The sequence below is a fragment of the Epinephelus lanceolatus genome, chromosome 22, assembly GCF_041903045.1.
Source record: "Epinephelus lanceolatus isolate andai-2023 chromosome 22, ASM4190304v1, whole genome shotgun sequence".
NCBI lineage: Eukaryota > Metazoa > Chordata > Actinopteri > Perciformes > Serranidae > Epinephelus > Epinephelus lanceolatus.
In genome coordinates this window covers 8,823,014-8,846,471 of record NC_135755.1, presented here as the reverse complement: position 1 = coordinate 8,846,471, position 23,458 = coordinate 8,823,014, and the positions used below count along the sequence as shown (strand labels likewise).

At 41.3% G+C, this 23,458-nt stretch overlaps 1 protein-coding gene across 19 annotated transcripts in view; it reads right to left on the bottom strand.

The window, feature by feature from the left end:
• Positions 1-23,458, bottom strand: part of LOC117258882 (protein NLRC3-like) — a 66,703-nt gene that overhangs the window by 36,741 nt on the left and 6,504 nt on the right. For 3 of the 19 annotated variants that reach the window (XM_078164583.1, XM_078164586.1, XM_078164584.1), the window contains exons 6-10: positions 21,582-21,755; positions 19,902-20,075; positions 15,422-15,595; positions 5,229-5,402; positions 900-1,073 (exon numbers count right to left, since the gene is read on the bottom strand). In XM_078164583.1, coding sequence (XP_078020709.1) covers positions 900-1,073; positions 5,229-5,402; positions 15,422-15,595; positions 19,902-20,075; positions 21,582-21,755 — 870 coding nt within the window. Of the gene's footprint in view, positions 1-899; positions 1,074-2,564; positions 2,694-5,228; positions 5,403-6,641; positions 6,819-8,963; positions 10,790-10,978; positions 11,215-11,415; positions 15,162-15,421; positions 15,596-19,901; positions 20,076-21,581; positions 21,756-23,458 lie in introns of those variants that run through there. The other 16 variants (XM_078164602.1, XM_078164592.1, XM_078164590.1 and 13 more) reach the window with 14 other exon arrangements.

Below are 23,458 nucleotides of genomic sequence, written 5' to 3'. Positions count from 1 at the left end.
TCTGTCTTGTCTGTGTTTTTGTCTCGGTGTTGTTTATGTTGGTTGGCTTTGTTTGTTCATAAAGGTGTGTGCTTTATTTGAAAAATCTAATGAAAAGAAATGAAAAAAAGGAAAATATGAAAGAGCTGTTAATGAAGGAGCTTATTGATCCTACGGTCTTGATTAATTTTGCCCCAGGCTGTTTAATACTGGGTCTCAGTATCAATCCCTACCTGGGCCACTCCTAGGGTTGCTTCTGGGCCAGATATATCCTGCAGGCCGCCAAGTGAGTAAGCCTGGTTTAAAGGTTTGGAGTGAATTTTCAAGTCATGTTTCCTACTTAAATTAAAGTTATACTATGCATGATTGTTGGTTACAGTTTGTAAACACACTTGCCAGTGAAAGTGAAAGTAAAAGCTAACCCCAGATTCATTCTTGTTTGGCATTTCGTCTCACTATATTGGCATTTTCCACTGTAGTATCGCTTTGATTCCTGCTGCTTACAGTCTGGAACCTGGTCACCACCTTTTTATAAAGCCCTGACCTCACCTGAGCGCTGTGGGGGTACACACCCAGAAACTTCCCAAACACAGAAAAAAAGAAGAAAGTAAGAAAACACAGACAGAGGGCAGAGTCTCTGCGGAATAATACCACACACTGAGAGTAGCTCACAAGTGATGATTGAGAGTGATTATTTCTGTATGAGTCTATACACTGTTTTGAAGGAAGATCCTGCAGCGTTTATCTTTAAGGTTTTAGCTCCACATTGCTCTGCCACAGTCAATGGATTAAACCACTGAACAAGACAAATAGACTTCATTGTGGATCAGTATAATATCATCCTGATGTCTGCAGTTTAGTGTCAACACAACTTTCATATCATAATAATCTCAGCACAGGAGTAAAAAATGGTGTCTGACCTCAGAGTCTCCAGTTTACAGTGTGGACTCTCCAGAAAATCACACAGCTGCTTCACTCCTGAATCCTGCAGGTTGTTGAAGCTCAGGTCCAGCTCTCTCAGATGGGAGGGGTTGGACTTCAGAGCTGAGGCCAGTGAAACACAGCTGATCTCTGACAAACTGCATTTCTCCACTCTGAATGAAGAATAAATGATGTAGATAAAAATCATTAATAAAACAATCAGATGTGTTCAGGTGTTAAATGTGTAGCTCAACATTACTATGTCCTGATCAATGAGCTTTGCCCTAAACTGAGCAGAGTGACTTTGTCATTGTGTTATTGTGCTGATCCCAACAGGATGCAGGTTAAAGACTGGAAAATACAAAAAGTGAAAAACAGCTCTCATAAATATCATTGACAACGTGCTGCTACTTCAATAAAGATGTAGTGACTTCACCTCTTAAACTCTGCCAGCTCCACCAGTGGCTCCATCATCACTAACTCATGTTGTGCAGCCAAACACAAATCACTTATTTAAAGAATCATGAGGGTCAATTTAAGTTGAAATCAAGTGTTTAAAGCAGGGCTGTTCAATTACAAATTCAACTGGGCCGGATTTTAAACCAGAAAATGTTGATGGGCCAGACATTTTCAGCAGCAGGCAACCTATTGGAAACTTTTTTGTTTTAGCTATTGGTGATGACACATGTTTAAACAGGTGCAAATTACTTAAGTAAAAGAAGCAACGTTTTTAGTGTCACATTTGAAATTAAAAAAAAAAAAAATAGTACATCAGTATATATATCTGACAGAGGAGCATTACAAAATGCAGTAACAGAATAAAGAAGAGCTGTCAATGCACAGAAGCATAACAAGTGACATTAACAGTAACTAATAACACACACACACAGACACACAGAGTCTCACACACACACACACACACACACACACACTTCCTGACGTTTACCTTTAAGGTCAAGTGTTTATGAAAATACACAGGATATAGTTTTATACAGTCTATGGCAGCAACAGTCATGTTTACAACAACAAAGTCACTATATAAACTCAATAATATCTCACTGGAAACAAACCTAACATGTCAATAAAATAAATATTACTCCTGACATCACAACACTGAGTTATGTTATATAAGCATGAAGAACAGACATCAGTATCAGTCATTCATCCTGCTCTCTGTCCCACCTCTACTGAGGACACTCACTGTCCACAGGTAGGCTGTCTCAGGTACATTTTAAGATAAGTGACAAACTAAGTTAAACAGACTACATACAGTCAGCTTTCATTTTAGTTCCTCATCGTTCCTCTGAAGGATCAATGTCAGGAAAATGAACATCCTTCCCTGATTAAACTACTGATTCCAAAATCTTCCATGTTATCTGACGCCGGCGTTTTTCAAGTCACTGAATTCTGATATTTCTCATTATGTTTGGAACAACAAACACCAAAGGTTTAAAGGGACAGTGCACCCAAAAATGAAAATTCAGCCATTATCTACTCACCCATATGCCGAGGGAGGCTCTGGTGAAGTTTTAGGCCCAATCCCAATCCCAATTCCTATTTTAACCCTCAATCTCAAAAATCCGTGCTCCCGCAAAGTGCTAGTGCTGTCCCGATTCTCAGTGTGTTGAGTTAAGGGTGAAGATTAAGGGCTGTATGTCCCTTACTTTTGAGATTTTCCAGCACCACACTTGGCGGTGAGTGCTATCCATCAATCCCTTGCGCATCATCGGCCGAGCCCAGCCGAAATCAGCCGAGTCTGTACGATTCATTCAAAGCAAGATGGCAGCGGAAAGCTGTAAAAAGAAGTTATAACTGTGAGTATTTTCCTTGCAAATACGAGTTTAAAAATTATGATAAGCATTGTAATAGCTTTGTTCGATGTCATTTTATGGATTTTAGACCTCTATGTAGCGTAAACACAAACACATTTTTTTTCTAACGATCGAAAGTCAGTAACGTTAGCCGTCGCGGTGCACACAAGCCATAACGTTAGCTGTCGTTCAGTTAACGTTACGAAATATCATTTTTCTCAGCTGCAGACGGCATGATTCGTATTGTTCGTCTGTAACCTTCTTCTTCTATGACTACTGATGTACCTTCTTCTTCTTCTTCTTCTTCTTTTGAATTGACAGACTGGACGGAGCTTTGGCATATTGCTGCCCCCCACAGTCTGAAGACGTATCTGCCTTTAAGGGGTGTCCCATTTCTAAGTCTCAAGATAGCCCTAACACTTGGTTTTTAAAGGCTAGTGAGATTGAGGGTTGAGCTTGAAAATTAAGATTGAGGTTTAAGATGGGAATTGGGATTGGGCCTTAGAGTCCTCACATGTCTTGCGGAGATGGGGCTAGCAAAAAAAATTCACCTAATGGAGGCTTACGGCGCCCCAGAATCAAACATCCAAAAACACGTAATTGAAACCACAAAATATCTCCACACTGCTCGTCCGTAGTGATCCAAGTGTCCTGAAGCCCCGACATAAAAAGTTGTTTGGAAAACCGTCATTTGAACTCTGTTTTTAGCCTCATTGTAGCCTGTAGCTCTAACTGCCTCTCTGTAGACCGCGCTCATGTGTGTGCGCTTGCGCGAGACCGTAAGACATGGACACCACCTTCATGTGTGTTCACGTGCTTTTGCTGGTCTCGCGTGCACACGTGAGCTTGGTGTACACAGAAGCAGTTAGAGCTACAGGCTACAATGAGGCTAAAAACAGAGTTTAAATGACGTTTTTCCAAACAACTTTTTATGTCGGGGCTTCAGGACACTTGGATCACTACGCACGAGCAATGTGGAGATATTTTGTGGTTTCAATTATGTGTTTTTTGGACGTTTTAATCTGGGGCGCCCAGCCTCCATTAGGTGGAGTTTTGCTGCTAGCCCCATCTCCGCAAGGGACGTGAGGACTGTAAAACTTCACCTGAGCCTCCCTCAGCATATGGGTGAGTAGATAATGGCTGAATTTTCATTTTTGGGTGCACTATCCTTTTGAGTTCCCCAAACTTACTAAACCGAAGGAATTATGAGGTTTTCTCTCCCTAACTTACAATTATACTATTGGTCAGCTCAGCTCAAAATGATGTCAGACTGGTTTACGTATAGGCAAGAAGCTTTATGGCTTAGTCTTGAGTCTCTAGCATGTTATCCCAGAAGACTTAAATCCCTACCTTTTATCAATAATATAGACCAAATAAATTCTCTTGATCACAACATAATCATTTACAACACATTATTGGTGTGGAAGGATGTGAGAAAACACTTAGATATCCGTCTGTCATTTCTGTTGAGTCTCCCCTAACGTTTAACCCTGATGTCCTGGTGCAGATCAGGAGTATTGGTTTGACGGGGTGGTCGTCCAATGGCTGACTCAATTTTGTGGGCCTGCTGATCACCGAGCACTTTCTCTCTCTCTCTCTCTCTCTCTCTCTCTCTCTCTCTCTCTCTCTCTCTCTCTGTCCCTCCTTTGCTAACACTCATGTCCTGTTACGCATCTCACTAACTCGGCTTCTCCTCCGGAGCCTTTGTGCTCCACTGTCTTGCAGGTTACCTCGTATCGCAGCGGTGCCTGGATGGTGTTACGTGTGTGGTTGTGCTGCTGTCGTGGTCCTGCCTGATGCCTCCTGCTGCTGCTGTTATTATTAGTCATACTTTTACTGTCATTATACACATATGATTACTGTCACATACATATATTATTATATATTAATATATACCTACAACATATTGTACCACAATAGCTGTAATTATTATTGTAATATTATTACTTAAATGAATGTTGTTGTAAGCTATTATCATTACTGTCTGACCTGCATCTCTCTCTGTCTCTGTCTCTCTTTATGTCTCATTGTGTCATACGGATTACTGTTCATTTATCATTTTGATCTGTTCTGTACGACATCTATTGCACGTCTGTCTGTCCTGGAAGAGGGATCCCTCCTCAGTTGCTCTTCCTGAGGTTTCTACCATTTTTTGGGGGAGTTTCTCATTATCTGTTGTGAGGGTCCAAAGGACAGAGGGATGTTGTATGCTGTAAAGCCCTCTGAGGGAAATTGTTATTTGTGGTATTGGGCTTCATAAATAAAATTGATTGATTGATTGAGAGGGATTATTTCTGTATGAGTCTATACACTGTTTTGAAGGAAGATCCTGCAGAGTTTATCTTTAAGGTTTTAGCTCCACATTGCTCTGCCACAGTCAATGGATTAAACCACTGAACAAGACAAACAGACTTCATTGTGGATCAGTATGATATCAGCCTGATGTCTGCAGTTTAGTGTCAACACAACTTTCACATCATAATAATCTCAGCACAGGAGTATAAAATGGTGTCTGACCTCAGAGTCTCCAGTTTACAGTGTGGACTCTCCAGAAAATCACACAGCTGCTTCACTCCTGAATCCTGCAGCTTGTTGTCACTCAGCTCCAGCTCTCTCAGATGGGAGGGGTTGGACTTCAGAGCTGAGGCCAGTGAAACACAGCTGATCTCTGACAAACTGCAGCTCCTCAGTCTGAATGAATAATAAATGATGTAGATAAAAATCATTAATAATACAATCAGATATGTTCAGGTGTTAAATGTGTAGCTCAACATTACTATGTCCTGATCAATGAGCTTTGCCCTGAACTGAGTAGAGTGACTTGTGTTATTGTGGATCATCATGATGTCAGCCTTCTACAGACATCATCCAAATGTCACCACAACATTCATTCACCTATTCATATCAACACAGATTAACAACAGATCAGAAAATAAGGCAGATATCTGAAAGTACAAACAGCAACGCAGGAGAGAAATTACACTTCAAACCACAGAGATTCAGTTAAAAGATACTAAACTTGTGAACACACAGACACTTTGAAAACTCTGGGCTGCTGCACACACACCAGTTGAGCCTCAACACACGCTTGTTGGAGGGGGCGGAGCCTGTCAGCTTCAGCTCCACTAGTTTGGAGTCCACATGTGTCTGTCTTTGCTTTTAGATGGATTACAATAATAAATGACATGTTTGGAAGATTTTATTCCACTTACAGTGATGTAACCAGAGGCTGTTAACTCAAGTAACGTCACCTGTGTGGGTCGAGGAGGAGGGAGAGAAACGCAGCCCAGCGACAGGAAAACACAGTAAAGACTCTCACACTGAGCTCAAATCAAAGCAGTGCACATAACAAGGTAAATAACATCAATAAAATATTTGCTTTCTTTCAGGGGGGTGGGGGATCCCACTGATAGAGGAAACACTTGATAGCAACTGGGATTGTTCCACAGCACATCAGTCAACACATGGATGCATAGGGAAACAGGAGCCAGTGAATGCTTGTCATTTAGAAATGAGATCACATAGACGTATGAATCCAGATCATTAATGGTGCAGTCCTAATGGGCGTGTGAGTGTGAAAGAATATCAACCTGTCCTTAAAGTCCAAGATGTTTCCAGTGCAGACTATTTATTTGCTTATTGTTGCAGTCTAAAGGTCTGTGACTGCAAATGATTATGTGACATTAACATGAAAACAAAGAAACCTCAGAACCTCAGGAATCTTAAATTCTGTTTGGATAAATCTCAAACTTGATGGTGTCTAAATGTTCTAAATCCTCATTTCTCTGCCTTTCATAACCAACTGTTCAGCCATTTGGAAAGACACAACATTTCTGAAAACACTGAAAGCTTTATAACCTCAGTCAAGGATTTATATTATATATATCCAAAAACAAACAAACAAACACCTACATAAGCAAGTGAACTGACCTCAGAGTCTCCAGTCTACAGTTTGGACTCTCCAGTCCAGCACACAGCTGCTTCATTCCTGAATCCCGCAGGTCCCTGTTTCCACTCAGGTCCAGCTCTCTCAGATGGGAGGGGTTGGACTTCAGAGCTGAGGCCACGACTTCACAGTGAGTCTCTGAGAGTCTACACCAAGTAAATCTGACATGACACATATATTACAAAATCTGTTATTGTCAAAGAGACACTTTATATTTACTTTATGGATTTGATGATAAAACAGTTTGAAATATCCTGTTTTGATGGACTGAAAATAGTTAAGAATAAAAAAAGAACACAAAGAATTCAAACTAATTAAAAGCTGATTTGACCAGAATTACTGCCTCGTGGTCGTATGCTTCACCAGTCAAGTTACACTTACAGTTTACATCCATGTCTGATCACGACTGTTGCCGGTGCCAAGGCATGAAAAGACTTTAGGACTTCAGAAATCTCCTTTGGCAAATGATACAGATCTTATTTTAATTTTTTAAGCATAGTGGTGAATAAACTCAGGTATCATCTGCATGTCTGATTCTATAAAACACCTTACAGAACCTTCTTATGGAGTAATAACTTTACTGCTTTCACTCAGAACCATCAAATACTGCCATACTGTGATGAAATGCTGCTGTGATTAAACCTCAACAACAACCTCTGAAGTCCATCATTTGTTTTATCAGGTTCACCTCCATCACACAGGTGAAAAACAGTAAAATATTAAATGATCATAAATAAATAGAAGAACTGTGTTGATGAACTCAGCAGTTATAAACACAACCAACTGAAACATCTACATGTTTTGCACTCACAGCATTTGAAACAGCTCAAGAACATCTGTGACAAAATACAACAGACACATCATTTGAACATTTTATGAATAATAAGAATTTCACAGTGTGTATATTTGAAGAATTAAACTACTAATTGTCACACCTCGCCTTGTTAGTTAAGTTAGTTTTTGTTTCTCACATTTATCTTTGTTGTTTTATGTTGAAACTCACCTGTTGTCTCATTTCAGGTCCTTCACTTCCTGCCCTCGTGTTTTCCCACCTGTGTGATTACCTGCCCCGCCCCTAATGTGTTGCACCTGTGTCTCATTGTCTCCCCTCCCTGTAGAGTATTTAGTCTGCTTGTTTTCTCCCCTCTGTGCCAGTTCGTCTTGTTCCTTTGTGACAGCGTTCCAGCGTTTTTTCCTTGTGAGTCTTCAGTGTTTTTTGACCAGTTGCTACCCTTTTTTGACCCTGCTTTTTGCCTGCCGTCTCTGTACCTTTGCCTCCACTGTTTGACCTCCTGTGTACCGACTTTGGCAAGATTAAAGGACAAGTTTGTGTATTCCACTGTGCACGAGTCTGCTTTTGAGTCCCTGCGTACGTCAGTCTTTACACTAATCTACAATGATTTATGATGTTGACAACACCACCCTCTCTCCCTCCCCATTCATCCGCAACCTTGGTATCATCTTCGACAATAACCTCTCATTTGAACATCACATTAGCCGCCTCGCCCAAACTGCCTTCTTTCACCTTAGAAATATTGCCCGTCTCTGCCCATTGCTCTCCTTCTCTGCCACTGAAACTCTCATCCATGCTTTCATCACCTCAAGACTGGACTACTGCAACAGCATCCTCTACAGCTCATCATCCAATGTCCTCAACAAACTTCATTACATCCAAAACTCTGCTGCCCGCCTCCTCACCCACACCAGCTCCCATGAACATATAACCCCTGTCCTGCAAAAACCTTCACTGGCTCCCTGTCCCGTACAGAATCAATTTCAAGATCCTCCTCTTCACCCACAAAGCCCTCCACAGCCAGGCCCCCTCCTACCTCACGGACATGCTCCACCACCACACTCCCTCCCGCAACCTTCGATCATCTGACAAAAACCTCCTCTCACTCCCACACAGGACCAAGCACAGAACCTGGGGCGACAGAGCCTTCTCCATAGCCGCCCCCTCCCTCTGGAACACCCTCCCTATACACATCCGTGACTGTCCAAATCCATCCACCTTCAAATCACTCCTCAAAACCCACCTTTTCAAATCCGCCTTTAACCTTTAACATTAGCTTTTCGTTCTCGGTTCCTCATGTGCCCTCCTTTTCTTTGTTTTGCACTATGCTTTTGCACCTTGTTGTTTTATATTGTCCTTGTCTTCTGTTTATGTCTTTGCACTTACATGTATGGACTTCTTTTCTTTGGTTTTAAATGTAAAGCGTCTTTGAGAGCTGTAAAAGCGCTGTATAAATAAAATGTATTATTATTATTATTATAATTATTAATATGTTAATCACATCTGGACTTACCGAGCCTTTCTGCAGTTCCTCACAGCTGGAATCAGTCTCCGTCGTCCCTCCCTTGTTGTGTTGTATTCGTCCACGTCCAACTCATCCAGAACCTCCTCTGACATCTGCAGCATGTAGGCCAGAGCTGAGCAGTGGATCTCTGAGAGTTTCTTCTCTGATCTGTTCTCTGACTTCAGGAACTCTTGGATCTCCTGATGTACTGAGAGGTCGTTCATCTCCAGCAGACAGTGGAAGATGTTGATGCTTCTGTCAGGAGAAACATTATACATGTTCATCTCCTTCAGGTTGTTGATGGCTCTCTGGATGATTTCTGGACTGTTGTCTGTCCGACCCAAAAGGCTTCCTAACAGTCTCTGGTTGGACTCCAGAGAGAGGCCATGAAGGAAGCGGACAAACAGATCCAGGTGACCATTTTTTTGACCACTTTGGAGGGATTTCTCCATGGCTTTCTGTAAGAAGACATCCAGGGATCTGTAATTATCCTGGTCTGTCCCCAGGAAGTCCTCCAGTACCTTTGTGTTCCTGTTGGTGAAACAGTGGAACAGGTAGACTGCAGCCAGAAACTCCTGAACGCTCAGATGAACGAAGCAGTAGACTGTTTTCTGGAAGATCACAGACTCTCTTTTGAAGATCTCTGTACAAACTCCTGAGTACACCAAGGCCTCTGTGACATCAAGACCACACTGCTCCAGGTCTTCTTGGTAGAACATGATGTTTCCTTTCTCCAGATGTTCAAACGCCAGCCTCCCCAGCTTCAGAAGAACGTCCCTGTCAGCCTCTGTCAGCTCCTGTGGACTGGTCTCATGTCCCTCATCATACTTGTTCTTCTTCCTCTTTGTCTGAACCAGCAGGAAGTGTGAGTACAGGTCAGTCAGGGTCTTGGGCAGCTCTCCTCTCTGCTCTGTAGTCAACATGTGATCCAGAACTGTAGCAGTGATCCAGCAGAAGACTGGGATTAGACACATGATGTGGAGGCTCCTGGATGTCTTCATGTGTGAGATGATTCTGCTGGACCGCTCTTCATCACTGACTCTCCTCCTGAAGTACTCCTCCTTCTGGGCGTCAGTGAAGCCTCGTACTTCTGTTACCCTGTCAACACATGCAGGAGGGATCTGATTGGCTGCTGCAGGTCGGGAAGTTATCCAGACCAGAGCCGAGGGAAGCAGCTTCCCCTCCATGAGGTTTGTCAACAGCACGTTGACTGATGACTTCTGTGTGACATCAGTCACAACCTCATTGTTGTGGAAATCCAGAGCCAGTCTGCTTTCATCCAGGCCGTCAAAGATGAACAGAACTTTACAGACAGCGAGCTCCTCTGCTGTGACCTTCTGTAATGTTGGATGGAAAACACGGAGCAGAGTGAGAAGACTGAACTTCTCATCTCTGATCAAGTTCAGCTCCCTGAACGAAAGCAGAATCACCACACTGACATCTTGGTTTTCCAAACCCTCGGCCCAGTCCAGAGTGAACTTCTGCACTGTGAAGGTTTTTCCAACGCCAGCGACGCCGTTGGTCAGAACCACTCTGATGTGTTTCTGTTGGTCAGGTAAGGCTTTAAAGATGTGCTGACACTTGATTGGAGTTTCATGGAGGGTCTTCATCTTAGAAGCTCTCTCAAGCTGCTTCACCTCATGTTGGGTATTAACCTCTTCACTCTGTCCCTCTGTGATGTAGAGCTCAGTGTAGATCCTGTTGAGGAGGGTTTCACTTCCTGTTTCATCACTTCCTTCAGTCACACGTTCACATCTCCTCCTCACACTGACCTTATGTTCATCTAAAACCTCCTGCAGACCACTGTCTGCTGAAAGAGAAGGAAACATGAGAGACTAAAGAAATAAATATAAAATCTTAAGATTATATTGTTGATCGACATTAAAACAAGTAACATGAAAAAATGAAGGTTTTATACATTAGTTTTATAAAATCTTTCATGTCTACACTTTACAACACAAATAAACCAAGAAGAATCCTGTTTTCAGACATGATGACATCAGCAGACAGATGTACAGTCTTACTTTGTACAGTGCTGGTCTGACTGGCTGTCTGCAGTCCAGCTCTTGTTCTGGATCTGTCTCCACACTGGGGATAGGAGGAGTCTCCTGATGAAGCAGACTGGTCCCAGTATGAGCTGATGCACTGTCTGCAGAACCAGTGTCCACAGCTGGTAGAGACTGGATCCTTCAGGACGTCCTGACACAAACTACAGCAGGACGGCTGCTCCTCCACAGAAACATGACTCCTCTTCTTCTCTCTGTGGAGATGAACACATTATTTAGATCTCGTCCTGCAAACTGTGCTGAAAATGATTTGCTTTATTCACACACTCAGTCACAGGCAGTTCAAATATCTCATGGTGGAGCTTCATGAAAACCTCCTGAGTAATGTTGTGCTCCACTGTGAGACGACTTTCAAAAGGCATAAAGCTCCCTCATGTTTTTCAACAGGCTCTTACTTTGTGTCTGAGGGTCCAGGTTCAATACTGAAGAGTAGAGGAAGCTCTTTACTGCAGTCACTCTTCAAAGACAGCTGACAGCTGGACACTGGAGACTCTGATCTGTCCCTGTCTGCCTCCAAATCATCCATCTTCTCAAATCTGAGAGAACTGTAACACACATACACAGTGTGATGAAGTCAGTAACTTCTTATTTATAGGACATGATTACATATTGGCTGGGTATTTCTATGACATACAGTAGGGGAGAGCGGGGTCAGTTGGGACACTTTTGTATTGACACTGAATAACCACAAAATAAAAATAATAGTGATGAAAATAATTTGATCTCTGAACAGATACAGGCGTCTGCTAACAATCAGGTCTTTTAGAGCCCAACCTAAACGTGAAAGCAAGGAGTGCTTTTTCCAAAAATTCTGACTGCCCGGGACAGGTGGGACACCGGCTGAAAAAATGTACATTGAAAAAAAAAAAAAAAACGGTCTAAATTTAAACACCTCAGCTCATGGTGGATGACACAGTTTCTTTCTACCTTGCTAAATAGGCGGCACTGTCCGACCCCCCTCTCCATTATAACAGACTAAACAATGAATCAGAATAAAAATCAGCTGATTAATCAATAATGACAGTAATCAGTATTTTTATAGTATTAACACTCACCGTATCTCGGATGACCTGTATTCCTCTGACTGCTCTGTTGACCTAAAAATGGAGTCTGAACACACTGACTTTAGACTTTCGGGTTTTCCTCCTTTTGGCACCTCGAGACACACACACACACGCCCAGGGAGCAGTCATGGCTCACAGCTTGTCTTTCAAAATAAAGATTTGTGGTCCAGCCGGTTTATCAAGGAACATTCTCTGTTCACCTCACAGTGGCAGGACTATCATACAGTTTGTAGACATGCACCAAGCAAGGAAAATATAAAAGAAGGAAAGGTCATGATGTCAGTGACAGCGTACGATGAGCCAGACTTTGGTGTCAGTTCTATTGGAGTCACACTATAATCCATCACATCTTTGCTCTTTCAGCTTTGACTGAAAAATCCAGATTAAAAGCACACCTCACGTGATCCTGACTGATGTTTTATATCTAAATGTGTGCGTTTGTTTAACCTGTTATTGGTCTCCAAACAGATCATGGCTCTGTCTCAAGCCCCTGGTTGTCATATATCAGCTCAGGAAGGACCCAAATGCAGAGCAGCAGGCAGGTTGAAGGGTTAAACAGGAAACTAGAAACAAAAGGGTGATTAAAAGTCCAAAAGAAAGAGGAACCAAAAACTAAAGTGAAAACCAACCAGGATAACATGATGAACACAGGGATGAGCTCAGGAAAGAAACCCAAAACAGAACACAAGAGACCAGAAGCAGGAAACGGTGCAGGGAACGACACCATGAACACGGGGATGAACACAGACGAACTGACGAGGAACAAAGTGAAACACACAGGTACATATACACAGAAAACTAATCACAAGAGCGAGACACAGCTGGAGTAGGTGGACACAGGCAGAAGGAGGGGAATGGGGATTGGCTGACAACAAGGGTGTGGTGGGGAACACTCGGGTGGAGCAAACAAGACTTGAGCCGTTTCTCAATATGCGCTCTTGTGCGGACTTGTGTTCTTGTGACACGTCATCAGTCACAGCCCAAGTACTGGATGTGTTCTCGCCACGCCCCTTTTACCGGGGATGCGTCGGAGCAGACTTGTGTGGACATAAGACAGCCAGGTATCCCAGCATGCATTTCGCAACAATCATTGGAAGTGGTGAGTGAGGGAAAGGCGCACAATTGTAAGTCATAATTACCGATATGTGACTGTTGTTTTGTCACGGAACGTAGTGTTTTCATGCGTAGTTTTAACTTCAAACCCGTGGTCGATGTATTAATATAGAGCCCACTTGAATGTGAGGTCCCGCTAGATGACAGCGGTGTCAGCGCTCATAGATAATTAACATGTGTATGAGCGCTCAGGCTGCCCCACCGAGAGCAACCTCTCTTGGGTAGTCCTTTTAAATTCGTCGCTGATATCTCTGTAGTGGTTAAACTGCTTTTGTTTTTTCTAGGTGAACCAAGTCTCCATAAAAATGTAGACACAAAGCATAATGATGAGACAAATGCAGTGATGGACAGTAACAAAGTATATTTACTCAAGTAGCTACTGTACTTAAGTACAAATTTGATGTACTTGTACTTTGGGTATTTCCATTTTGTGCTACTTTATACTTAGAGGGAAATACTGTACATTCTACTCAAGCTACATTTATTTGATAGCTATAGTTACTTTTCAGATAGTTTGTTTTATATGTTGTAAGTTTCATATTTACAAGTTGATGTGTGTTGTTATAGATTAGACTAGTAAACCAGTGACAGGTGTTAAAATTAGTTCTACCATGACAACATTTAAATGCTGCTTACATGTAGCCTATGTGTAAAAGGATCAATTAATACTCAATATATATTCATGTATATGATGATTATAACTTGAAATTGGGTCACTCTGCATCATGAGTACTTTGAACTTTTCATTTGAAGCAGGCCTACATTTTGCTGACAATACCCAGATACTTTTACTCAAGTCAGATTTGCAGCACTTTGACTTGTGACTGAGTTTTTGTTCTTTGTTGTGATATTACTACTTTTCCTGGGTACTTTGTCCACAACTGGACAAATATATCAAACAATAGAGACATTCAAGCATCACACGTCTCATCCTCCGCCTCAGTCTCCGCTGTCTTTCTGGGATCTGCCTCCTCAGCTGGGCAGCCTCCTCTTCAGCCTGCAGGTACAGAAATCCTACTGCAATAACTGCACCAAGACGCCTTCTCCGATCCATGTCAGTTATTGATTTTTGATTTCCAACTCGCCAATGCTCACGATCACAATAACCACCAACACTCCACAAACTTTTCCCCCTGCAGCTGGCTTTTGATTACACATGATCAGAAGCCAGCTGCAGGGAAAAGGTTTTATGAGACATTTTATGAAAATATCTTGGCTATTTATATGTTTTTGTGTGTCAGTTATATATGTTGAAACCTTAAAAACATATACATATTAATTTCTTACAATGACAATGAAAAGACGCAGGGCTGGGCTGTGTTTATATTGTTTTATTCTAAATGCATGTATACAACACAGTACAACAGCCAAGGCGAGCGGAGGTGGTGACATCATCAAGTTCGCTGCTGTTCCAAAAGCAGAAATGACTGTACTCTTGTCCTCATGTCCTCATGTTCTTGGGAAGTCCAGACTCTCGCGTGGACTTGCCAAGTCCGAACTGCTGAACTTGAGTATTGAGAAATGCGTCATATGTGTGTCTCCATTAAATTAGAGCCAATATGGCAGCTTGAAAAGGTGTGTTTACAGATGGGGTTTGAAAGGGGGAGGAGTCAAGATTGTGACTGTGGTGGGAATGTTTTATTATTGTTATTGTTTTGGACTATTGTCTTTTCCAAAACTTTCAATGATTTGCTAATTCTATGACTTTTCCAGGCCTGGAAAATGTGTATTTATTTGAATCACCTCACTATTATAGAGTATATACACAGACACACACAAGCATACAGACTCACACACACACACACACACACACACACACGCACACACACACACACACACAAACAGGAAAGCATAACAGGTCCCCTGTTATCAAGGTCAGATTTGATGGTGTGACAGTTTGATGAAGGAGGACAGCTGTCTCTATACATGTTGTGATGCTGTCAGCTGTAATCCATCTTCACTTCCTGTAGACATGAACACAACAACAGTCGTCTTCACATCAACTTAAACACATGATCTCAACAAGCTTCCCTCTGATCTGATTGGCTGACTGTTCTCTCTGTCTGTCTCTCTGTCCTCTCCTGAAGACTGTCACCATTCCCCTCTTTGAGCCACTGAGAAGGTCTGAGGTTTACAGGAAGTACTGGATCTTTGCTCTGATACTAACTGTGTTTAATATAATACTGCTGAAACCAGCATGGACCCACTCCAACCCTCTACTGACCTCAGAGTCTCCAGTTTACAGTGTGGACTCTCCTTCAGATCACACAGCAGCTTCACATCTGAATCCTGCAGCTTGTTGTAGCTCAGGTCCAGCTCTCTCAGATGGGAGGGGTTGGACTTCAGAGCTGAGGCCAGTGAAACACAGCTGATCTCTGACAAACTGCAGCTCCACAGTCTGAATGAAGAATAAATGATGTAGATAAAAATCATTAATAATACAATCAGATGTGTTCAGGTGTTAAATGTGTAGCTCAACATTACTATGTCCTGATCAATGAGCTTTGCCCTAAACTGAGTAGAGTCACTTTGTCATTGTGTTATTGTGCTGATCCCAACAGGATGCAGGTTAAAGACTGGAAAATACAAAAAGTGAAAAACAGCTCTCATAAATATCATTGACAACGTGCTGCTACTTCAATACTTCAACTCATGTTGTGCAGCCAAACACAAATCACTTATTTAAAGAATCATGAGGGTAAATTTAAGCGCTACCTAACTTACAATTATACTATTGGTCGGCTCAGCTCAAAATGATGTCAGACTGGTTTACGTATAGGCAAGAAGCTTTATGGCTTAGTCTTGAGTCTCTAGCATGTTATCCCAGAAGACTTAAATCCCTACCTTTTATCAATAATATAGACCAAATAAATTCCCTTGATCACAACATAATCATTTACAACACATTACTGGTGTGGAAGGATGTGAGAAAACACTTAGCTATCCCGTCTGTCATTTCTGTTGAGTCTCCCCAAACGTTTAACCCTGATGTCCTGGTGCAGATCAGGAGTATTGGTTTGACGGGGTGGTCGTCCAATGGCTGACTCAATTTTGTGGGCCTGCTGATCTAGGATTCTCTTAAATTGTATAAAATTGAGCAAATTAGAAGATTTTAATATTCCCCACAAAGACTTTATCATGTTCATGATGTGTCATACGGATTACTGTTTATTTATCATGTTGATCTGTTCTGTACGACATCTATTGCACGTCTGTCCGTCCTGGAAGAGGGATCCCTCCTTAGTTGCTCTTCCTGAGGTTTCTACCATTTTTGGGGAGTTTTTCCTTAACCGCTGTGAGGGTCCTAAGGACAGAGGGATGTCGTATGCTGTAAAGCCCTCTGAGGCAAATTGTAATTTGTGATATTGGGCTTTTTAAATAAAATTGATTCATTGAAATTGTATCTCCAAATTCATTATTCTACAGAGTCTCTTTCAAGGAAAAATATGATTCGTTTCAAACTGTCTGAGTTAGAAGATATATTGGTTTCAGCCAGGTCTCCCAAGGGTGTAATTTCAAAGTTTTATACTCTGTTGTTTCACTCTGACTCATCTGTGTATGATTCCCTGAAGCTGTTGTGTGAGCGTGACCTGGGGGTAACATTTAGCTCTGCTGATTGGACTAAAATCTGAAAGAGGATCTTTCTGAAATGCACTTCTTTTTCTATACATGAACAAATTTTAATTTGTTTTATGGGATTTATTATACACCTGTCCGCCTCCAGGAAATGTTCCGTAACACTTTACAATAAGGTACACAAAATTAGAGTAGTTACTGAGGAACTAATGAGAAACAAATGAGTAGTTACTGAGGAACTAAGCTACACAAAATTAGAGTAGTTACTGAGGAACTAATGAGGAATGAATGATGAACTAATGAGTAGTTACTGAGGAACTAAGGTACATAAAATTAGAGTAGTTACTGTAGTGTAAAAGTTAATCCCTAATCAAGTAAAAGTGTTATACTGCATAAGTTGATTAAGAGACTAAAATCATATAACCATCATATAACCATGTCTTATGTATAAGTTCCTATAAAACGGATTGAGGTGCATCTATATGTGTTAAAGCATTGTTATACATGTCAAAGTGTTCATGATACAAAGTTATGAGCTCACATTGTATTCACACACTGAAGAACACACATATAACCTATCATGTTCTGTTTAATGATAACACACACACATTCAAATGTTTGTATTACCTGATGCACATTTAAAGGTTCACATTGCATAAGAGCACTAGGGACTGCATAAAGAAAGTCCCTAAAATTCACATGTGTTTTAAAAATAAAGTGAAAGCAAATCCAGATCTAAGGGTGGGAGATTTGGGAAATTCCAGGCCCAAAGTGAAAGTGATTACACCATTAAAAACGGGCCTGTTCATGATTGGACAAAAGGAAAAAAGGTTGCCACCAATAGATTTGGATCTGAGTGGGAAGGATTAATGAAAAGAGGTGGAGACTCTACCCAGTCTCCACCAGCATAAAAGCGAGCGCACTAAGAGCGAGTTTTCAGTCCAGCTCCGGGGCTTGACTCATGAGTTGTATGTGTTGAGGCTTGTGAACACATTAAACTCGATTGCATCGGACTCTGCCTGTCTCCAGTGTTTCTTTGAGTGTTAATTAGATGAACCCAAGGTACTAGATTGACATCAGAGGACAACTGAGAAGCAACGCTGAGGACAAGGTCGGGAGCCTCCAGGCCCAATTCCAGGCACCGATTTTTGCCTCTTCATTACTGAGGAACTAATGATGAACTAAGTATTAGTTAATGGTCAGTTCTTCAGTAACCCCTGATCAAATTTCATAGAGTTAATCACGACTTAATAATTAGTGAACTAGTTACTTCATCAGTACAGAATCATTACTCAATAACCTGTCCATTAGTTAACCTTTGTCCTAAAGTAAAGTGACATAATCAGTAGTCTCTCATTACTAATAGTTAATTCCTCATTAGTTCCTCAGTAACTACTCCTCTGAAATTTGATCATGAGTTACTGAAGAACTGACCATTAACTAATAAATAGTTCATCATTCGTTCCTCATTCGTTCCTCAGTAACTACTCTCATTTTGTGTACCTTATTGTAAATTGTTACCAAATGTTCGCCAAAAGCTCAAACCTTTGTTTTAAAAGGTACAACACACAAAGGTATATTTTTTCACGTGGTCTGGTCGTGTCAGTGTCTCTAAATTTTTTGGAAAGGGTTCATTCTGTAGTTCAGGAGGTTACGGTCAAACGGTTGTCAGTGACTCCTTCATTCTACTTGTTGCACCATATTTCAGACAATTTCTTTGATAAGGATGTTAAATATCTGTTAACAATTCTTTTAAACTCTGCTAAAAAGTGCATCTGGCTGTGATGGTCTGCTCCACAGGTCCCCACGGTTGGCATGTGGTTATTGCAGATATCAGCTGTGTTTCCTCTGGAGAAACTGAATAATCTTCCCTAGAATTGTGGACTTTTGTCAATTCTGGTACTTTGAGAGCAAGTCTACCGGAGTCAAATTACCTGTATGTACACACGTACTTGGCCAATAAAGCTGATTCTGATTCTGACTCTGATAATTCAGGCATTTTCTGGCGATTTGGGAACCAATAAAATTTTTCCTCCAGAAACTATGACCTGCTTATTCCCAGAGGGTAGTAACTGATTGCTCCATCTGTTGATGTCAATGTCACATTTCTGTACAATCTCTTTCTTCAAAACTTATTAGCTTGTTCATTCTTAGTTGTAATAACCTGCAGCATTTGTTCTTTTGGGATGTTCTTGTTTTTGCATGGATTTTCTCCTCTATACTTTTCTGTCTTGTCTGTGTTTATGTCTTGGTGTTGTTTATGTTGGTTGGTTTTGTTTGTTCATATAGGTGTGTGCTTTATTTGAAAAATCTAATGAAAAGAAATGAAAAAAAGGAAAATATGAAAGAGCTGATAATGAAGTAGCTTATTGATCCAACGGTCTTGATTAATTTTGCCCCAGGCTGTTTAATACTGGGTCTCAGTATCAATCCCTACCTGGGCCACTCCTAGGGTTGCTTCTGGGCCAGATATATCCTGCAGGCTGCCAAGTGAGTAAGCCTGGTTTAAAGGTTTGGAGTGAATTTTCAAGCCATGTTTCCTACTTAAATTAAAGGTATGCTATGCAGGATTGTTGGTTACAGTTTGTAAATATACTTGCCAGTGAAAGTGAAAATAAAAGCCAACCCCAGGTTCATTCTTGTTTGCATTTCGTCTCACTATATTGGCATTTTCCACCATAGTATCGCTTTGATTCCTTCTGCTAACAGTCTGGAACCTGGTCACCACCTTTTTATAAAGCCCTGACCTCACCTGAGCGCTGTGAGAGTACACGCCCAGGAACTTCCCAAACACAGAAAAAAAGAAGAAAGTAAGAAAACACAGGCAGAGGGCAGAGTCTCTGCAGATAAATACACCACCACACACTGAGAGTGGCTCATAAGTGATGATTGAGAGTGATTATTTCTGTATGAGTCTATACACTGTTTTGAAGGAAGATCCTGCAGAGTTTATTTTTAAGGTTTTAGCTCCACATTGCTCTGCCACAGTCAATGGATTAAACCACTGAACAAGACAAATAGACTTCATTGTGGATCAGTATAATATCAGCCTGATGTCTGCAGTTTAGTGCCAACACAACTTTCACATCATAATAATCTCAGCACAGAAGTAAAAAATGGTGTCTGACCTCAGAGTCTCCAGTTTACAGTGTGGACTCTCCAGAAAATCACACAGCTGCTTCACATCTGAATCCTGCAGCTTGTTGTAGCTCAGGTCCAGCTCTCTCAGATGGGAGGGGTTGGACTTCAGAGCTGAGGCCAGTGAAACACAGCTGATCTCTGACAAACTGCAGTCCCACAGCCTGAATGAAGAATAAATGTAGATAAAAATCATTAATAAAACAATCAGATGTGTTCAGGTGTTAAATGTGTAGCTCAACATTACTATGTCCTGATCAATGAGCTTTGCCCTAAACTGAGTAGAGTGACTTTGTCATTGTGTTATTGTGGATCATCATGATGTCAGCCTTCTACAGACATCATCCAAATGTCGCCACAACATTCATTCACCTATTCATATCAACACAGATTAACAACATGCTGCTGATCTCAGTCAAGTCTGTATTTAGAGGATCAATATCAAATCAGACACGTTGGACTGAAACACTGTTCATTTATTCATTTCTTACATGACCTTCATACTGTATTTGTATATGGAATAAAAAGGAGAGGGACACATTTGTTCAAGTTTGTTCAACAGCCACATGCACATTAAAAGAGTTATTGGTGGCAGTAAATATTCCTCCTGTCCATACTCAGTGTCACACAAAATATGTGTCTTCACAATAAAAGTCCCACGTTGTTTTCTTATTTTAGCTTTGTTTAGCTTTTATTGTGAAGCAGCTACAGCAGAAAGTAGGGTCCATGTCATTGGTCCGACATCCCGTTGTTCCGATATGTGATTATACTAGGCTATACTGTATTTATGTACCATAGAGGATCAGCAAACGCAACAAAAGTAGGCTACTGGTCGAGATAAAAGTGTCATAGAGAGGAGAGAATGAAACACCATAACCTCCTGTTATTAACTCTGGGGTCCGGGTTGTGTGGGGAGCTCTCCGCGGTGCTGAATGGCTCCCGACGGGCGTATTTCTGCCTTGATGGTGTGCCGCGACCGGCTCTGGGTCAGTTGGGAAAGGCTTGAGGCAAAGCAGGCTCACGGCTTATGTGTTTGCCACTTTCTTTTTCATTTTAACCCACACCATGATCTTTTCCTAACCCTAACCAAGTGGTTTTTGTGCCTCAACCTAACCAGACCTTAACCACAGGGCATCATGATGATTTTGAAACAACAGGACTTCGGAACAATGGGTTTAATATGGTCGGAACAATGGGATGTCGGACCAATGGGCAGTTCCCAGAAAATATTGGGTTTGCATCTGCAGTGACTTTATACAAATCTCATCCATCTGACAGTGAACATGAAACGGTAAAATAAGGCAGATATCTGAAAGTACAAACAGCAACGCAGGAGAGAAACTAAACTTCAAACCACAGAGATTCAGTTAAAAGATACAAAACTTGTGAACACACAGACACTTTGAAAACTCTGGGCTGCTGCACAGACACCAGTTGAACCTCAGAACCTCAGGAATCTTAAATTCTGTTTGGATAAATCTCAAACTTGATGGTGTCTAAATGTTCTAAATCATCATTTCTCTGCCTTTCATAACCAGAACCATGTTCAGCCATTTGGAAAGACACAACATTTCTGAAAACACTGAAAGCTTTATAACCTCAGTCAAGGACTTATATTATATATATCCAAAAACAAACAAACAAACACCTACATAAGCAAGTGAACTGACCTCAGAGTCTCCAGTCTACAGTTTGGACTCTCCAGTCCAGCACACAGCTGCTTCACTGCTGAATTCTGCAGGTAGTTGTGACTCAGGTCCAGCTCTCTCAGATGGGAGGGGTTGGACTTCAGAGCTGAGGCTACGACTTCACAGTCAGTCTCTGAGAGATAACACTTTAAAAATCTGACATGACACATATATTACAAAATCTGTTACTGTCAAAGAGCCACTTTATATTTACTTTATGGATCTGATGATAAAACAGTTTGAAATATCCTGTTTTGATGGACTGAAAATAGTTAAGAATAAAAAAAGAACACAAAGAATTCAAACTAATTAAAAGCTGATTCATGACCAGAATTACTGCCTCGTGGTCGTATGTTTCACCAGTCAAGTTACACTTACAGTTTACATCCATGTCTGTCCAGACTCACATGTGTCCATGACAGCAGACAATGATTCAAATATGGATGTTGCTGCAAAGAAGCTACTTATTCTAAAACACAGACGCTTCACACACATCTTCAACCCGTCACCAACTCAGTCTCTGACCAAATGTCTCCCCTTCTGTTCCTGAGATATGACGTTAAATAATGACCAGAAACATGTTTCCACAAAACATGATGATGTCACAGTGAAGGTGACATCAGCACTTCATTATTTTATCCTGTTAGACATAGGGATGTCACGATTACTTGATTTCACTATTAAGAGCGATTTTAAACGGCACGGTTAATTATTCGTAAAGATTCCTCAACACCGTCACTCTCCAAAGATTATGCCGGGATGCGGAACCATATACAATAGGTCAGCGCAACTCGTATGGAACGAAAATAAAGTTACACAAGCGGCGTCTCCGAGTGATGAAGTATGGATGAAAAAGACTTTTCCCCCCCAAAAAAACGGATAAAGTCAGCCGTGTGGTATCATTTTGGCTATCGCAAAATGACCAAGGGGTCATTGTTGACGACGGCTTTCCAGTTTGTAAAACATGCCGCAAAAAAGTCGCGGCCAAAGGATCAAACACGAGCAACATGATACAACACCTGTGGGACAACCACCCGGCTTTACATGCGCAAGTAAAGGTAACTGCACAATAACTGAAACTTAAAATACGCCAATCTCAATTTATCTAATGTAACATTGAATTAAAAATTATATGTTAGCGTGTCATTTGCAATTAATGGCGTAGTGGTATGATACAAGTTGGGCTTACAATGCAACGTGACAAGCTAAGGCATGTCTCAAAAACTTGATGGATAGTTTTGCAGTTTGTGTGCACACACAGCATGAGGTTGTAATGGTTTTGGGTCCGTGTAGCTCTTTGGAGTGAGACGACAGGCAGAAACTCACGTCCACACGAGTGCGGGATTTCACAACTGCTCGTCGTTTATTTTTACATCAACTTAAAAACACTCCAAGCTTACCAAGCCCGGTTGTACGGCTACTACATTTTCATACATGAACAAAATAGTCACCACATGTATTTAAAACCATCACTGTTGTGTTGAGAGATAAAAGAAAAAGCAAGAGCACATAAGTATACGTCCGACCAGCGTTGGGTGCGCTCAACAGACTCAAATCATAACAGACGCTGCTTGATGACGTTGCTGCTAGGCAACACAGTATACACCATGTTAAATGCACATTTCATATATTCGACTGTTACAAGTTCAAATCCTTTTTTTAGTCGTCAGACTGTTTCAGTGTCAGTGTGCAATGTGGAAGATATACGTAATGTCTTCTCAAGGTCCTCAGTCAGTGAACATTTAGCATTAGTATTACCTCCTTTTGCTTCCTCCCATCTGTGTTGAGTAAATGTTGGACCTGTCCTTCCAGCACTATGTCCGTTTCATTTATTATTAACACTGCATGAGATATGCTCT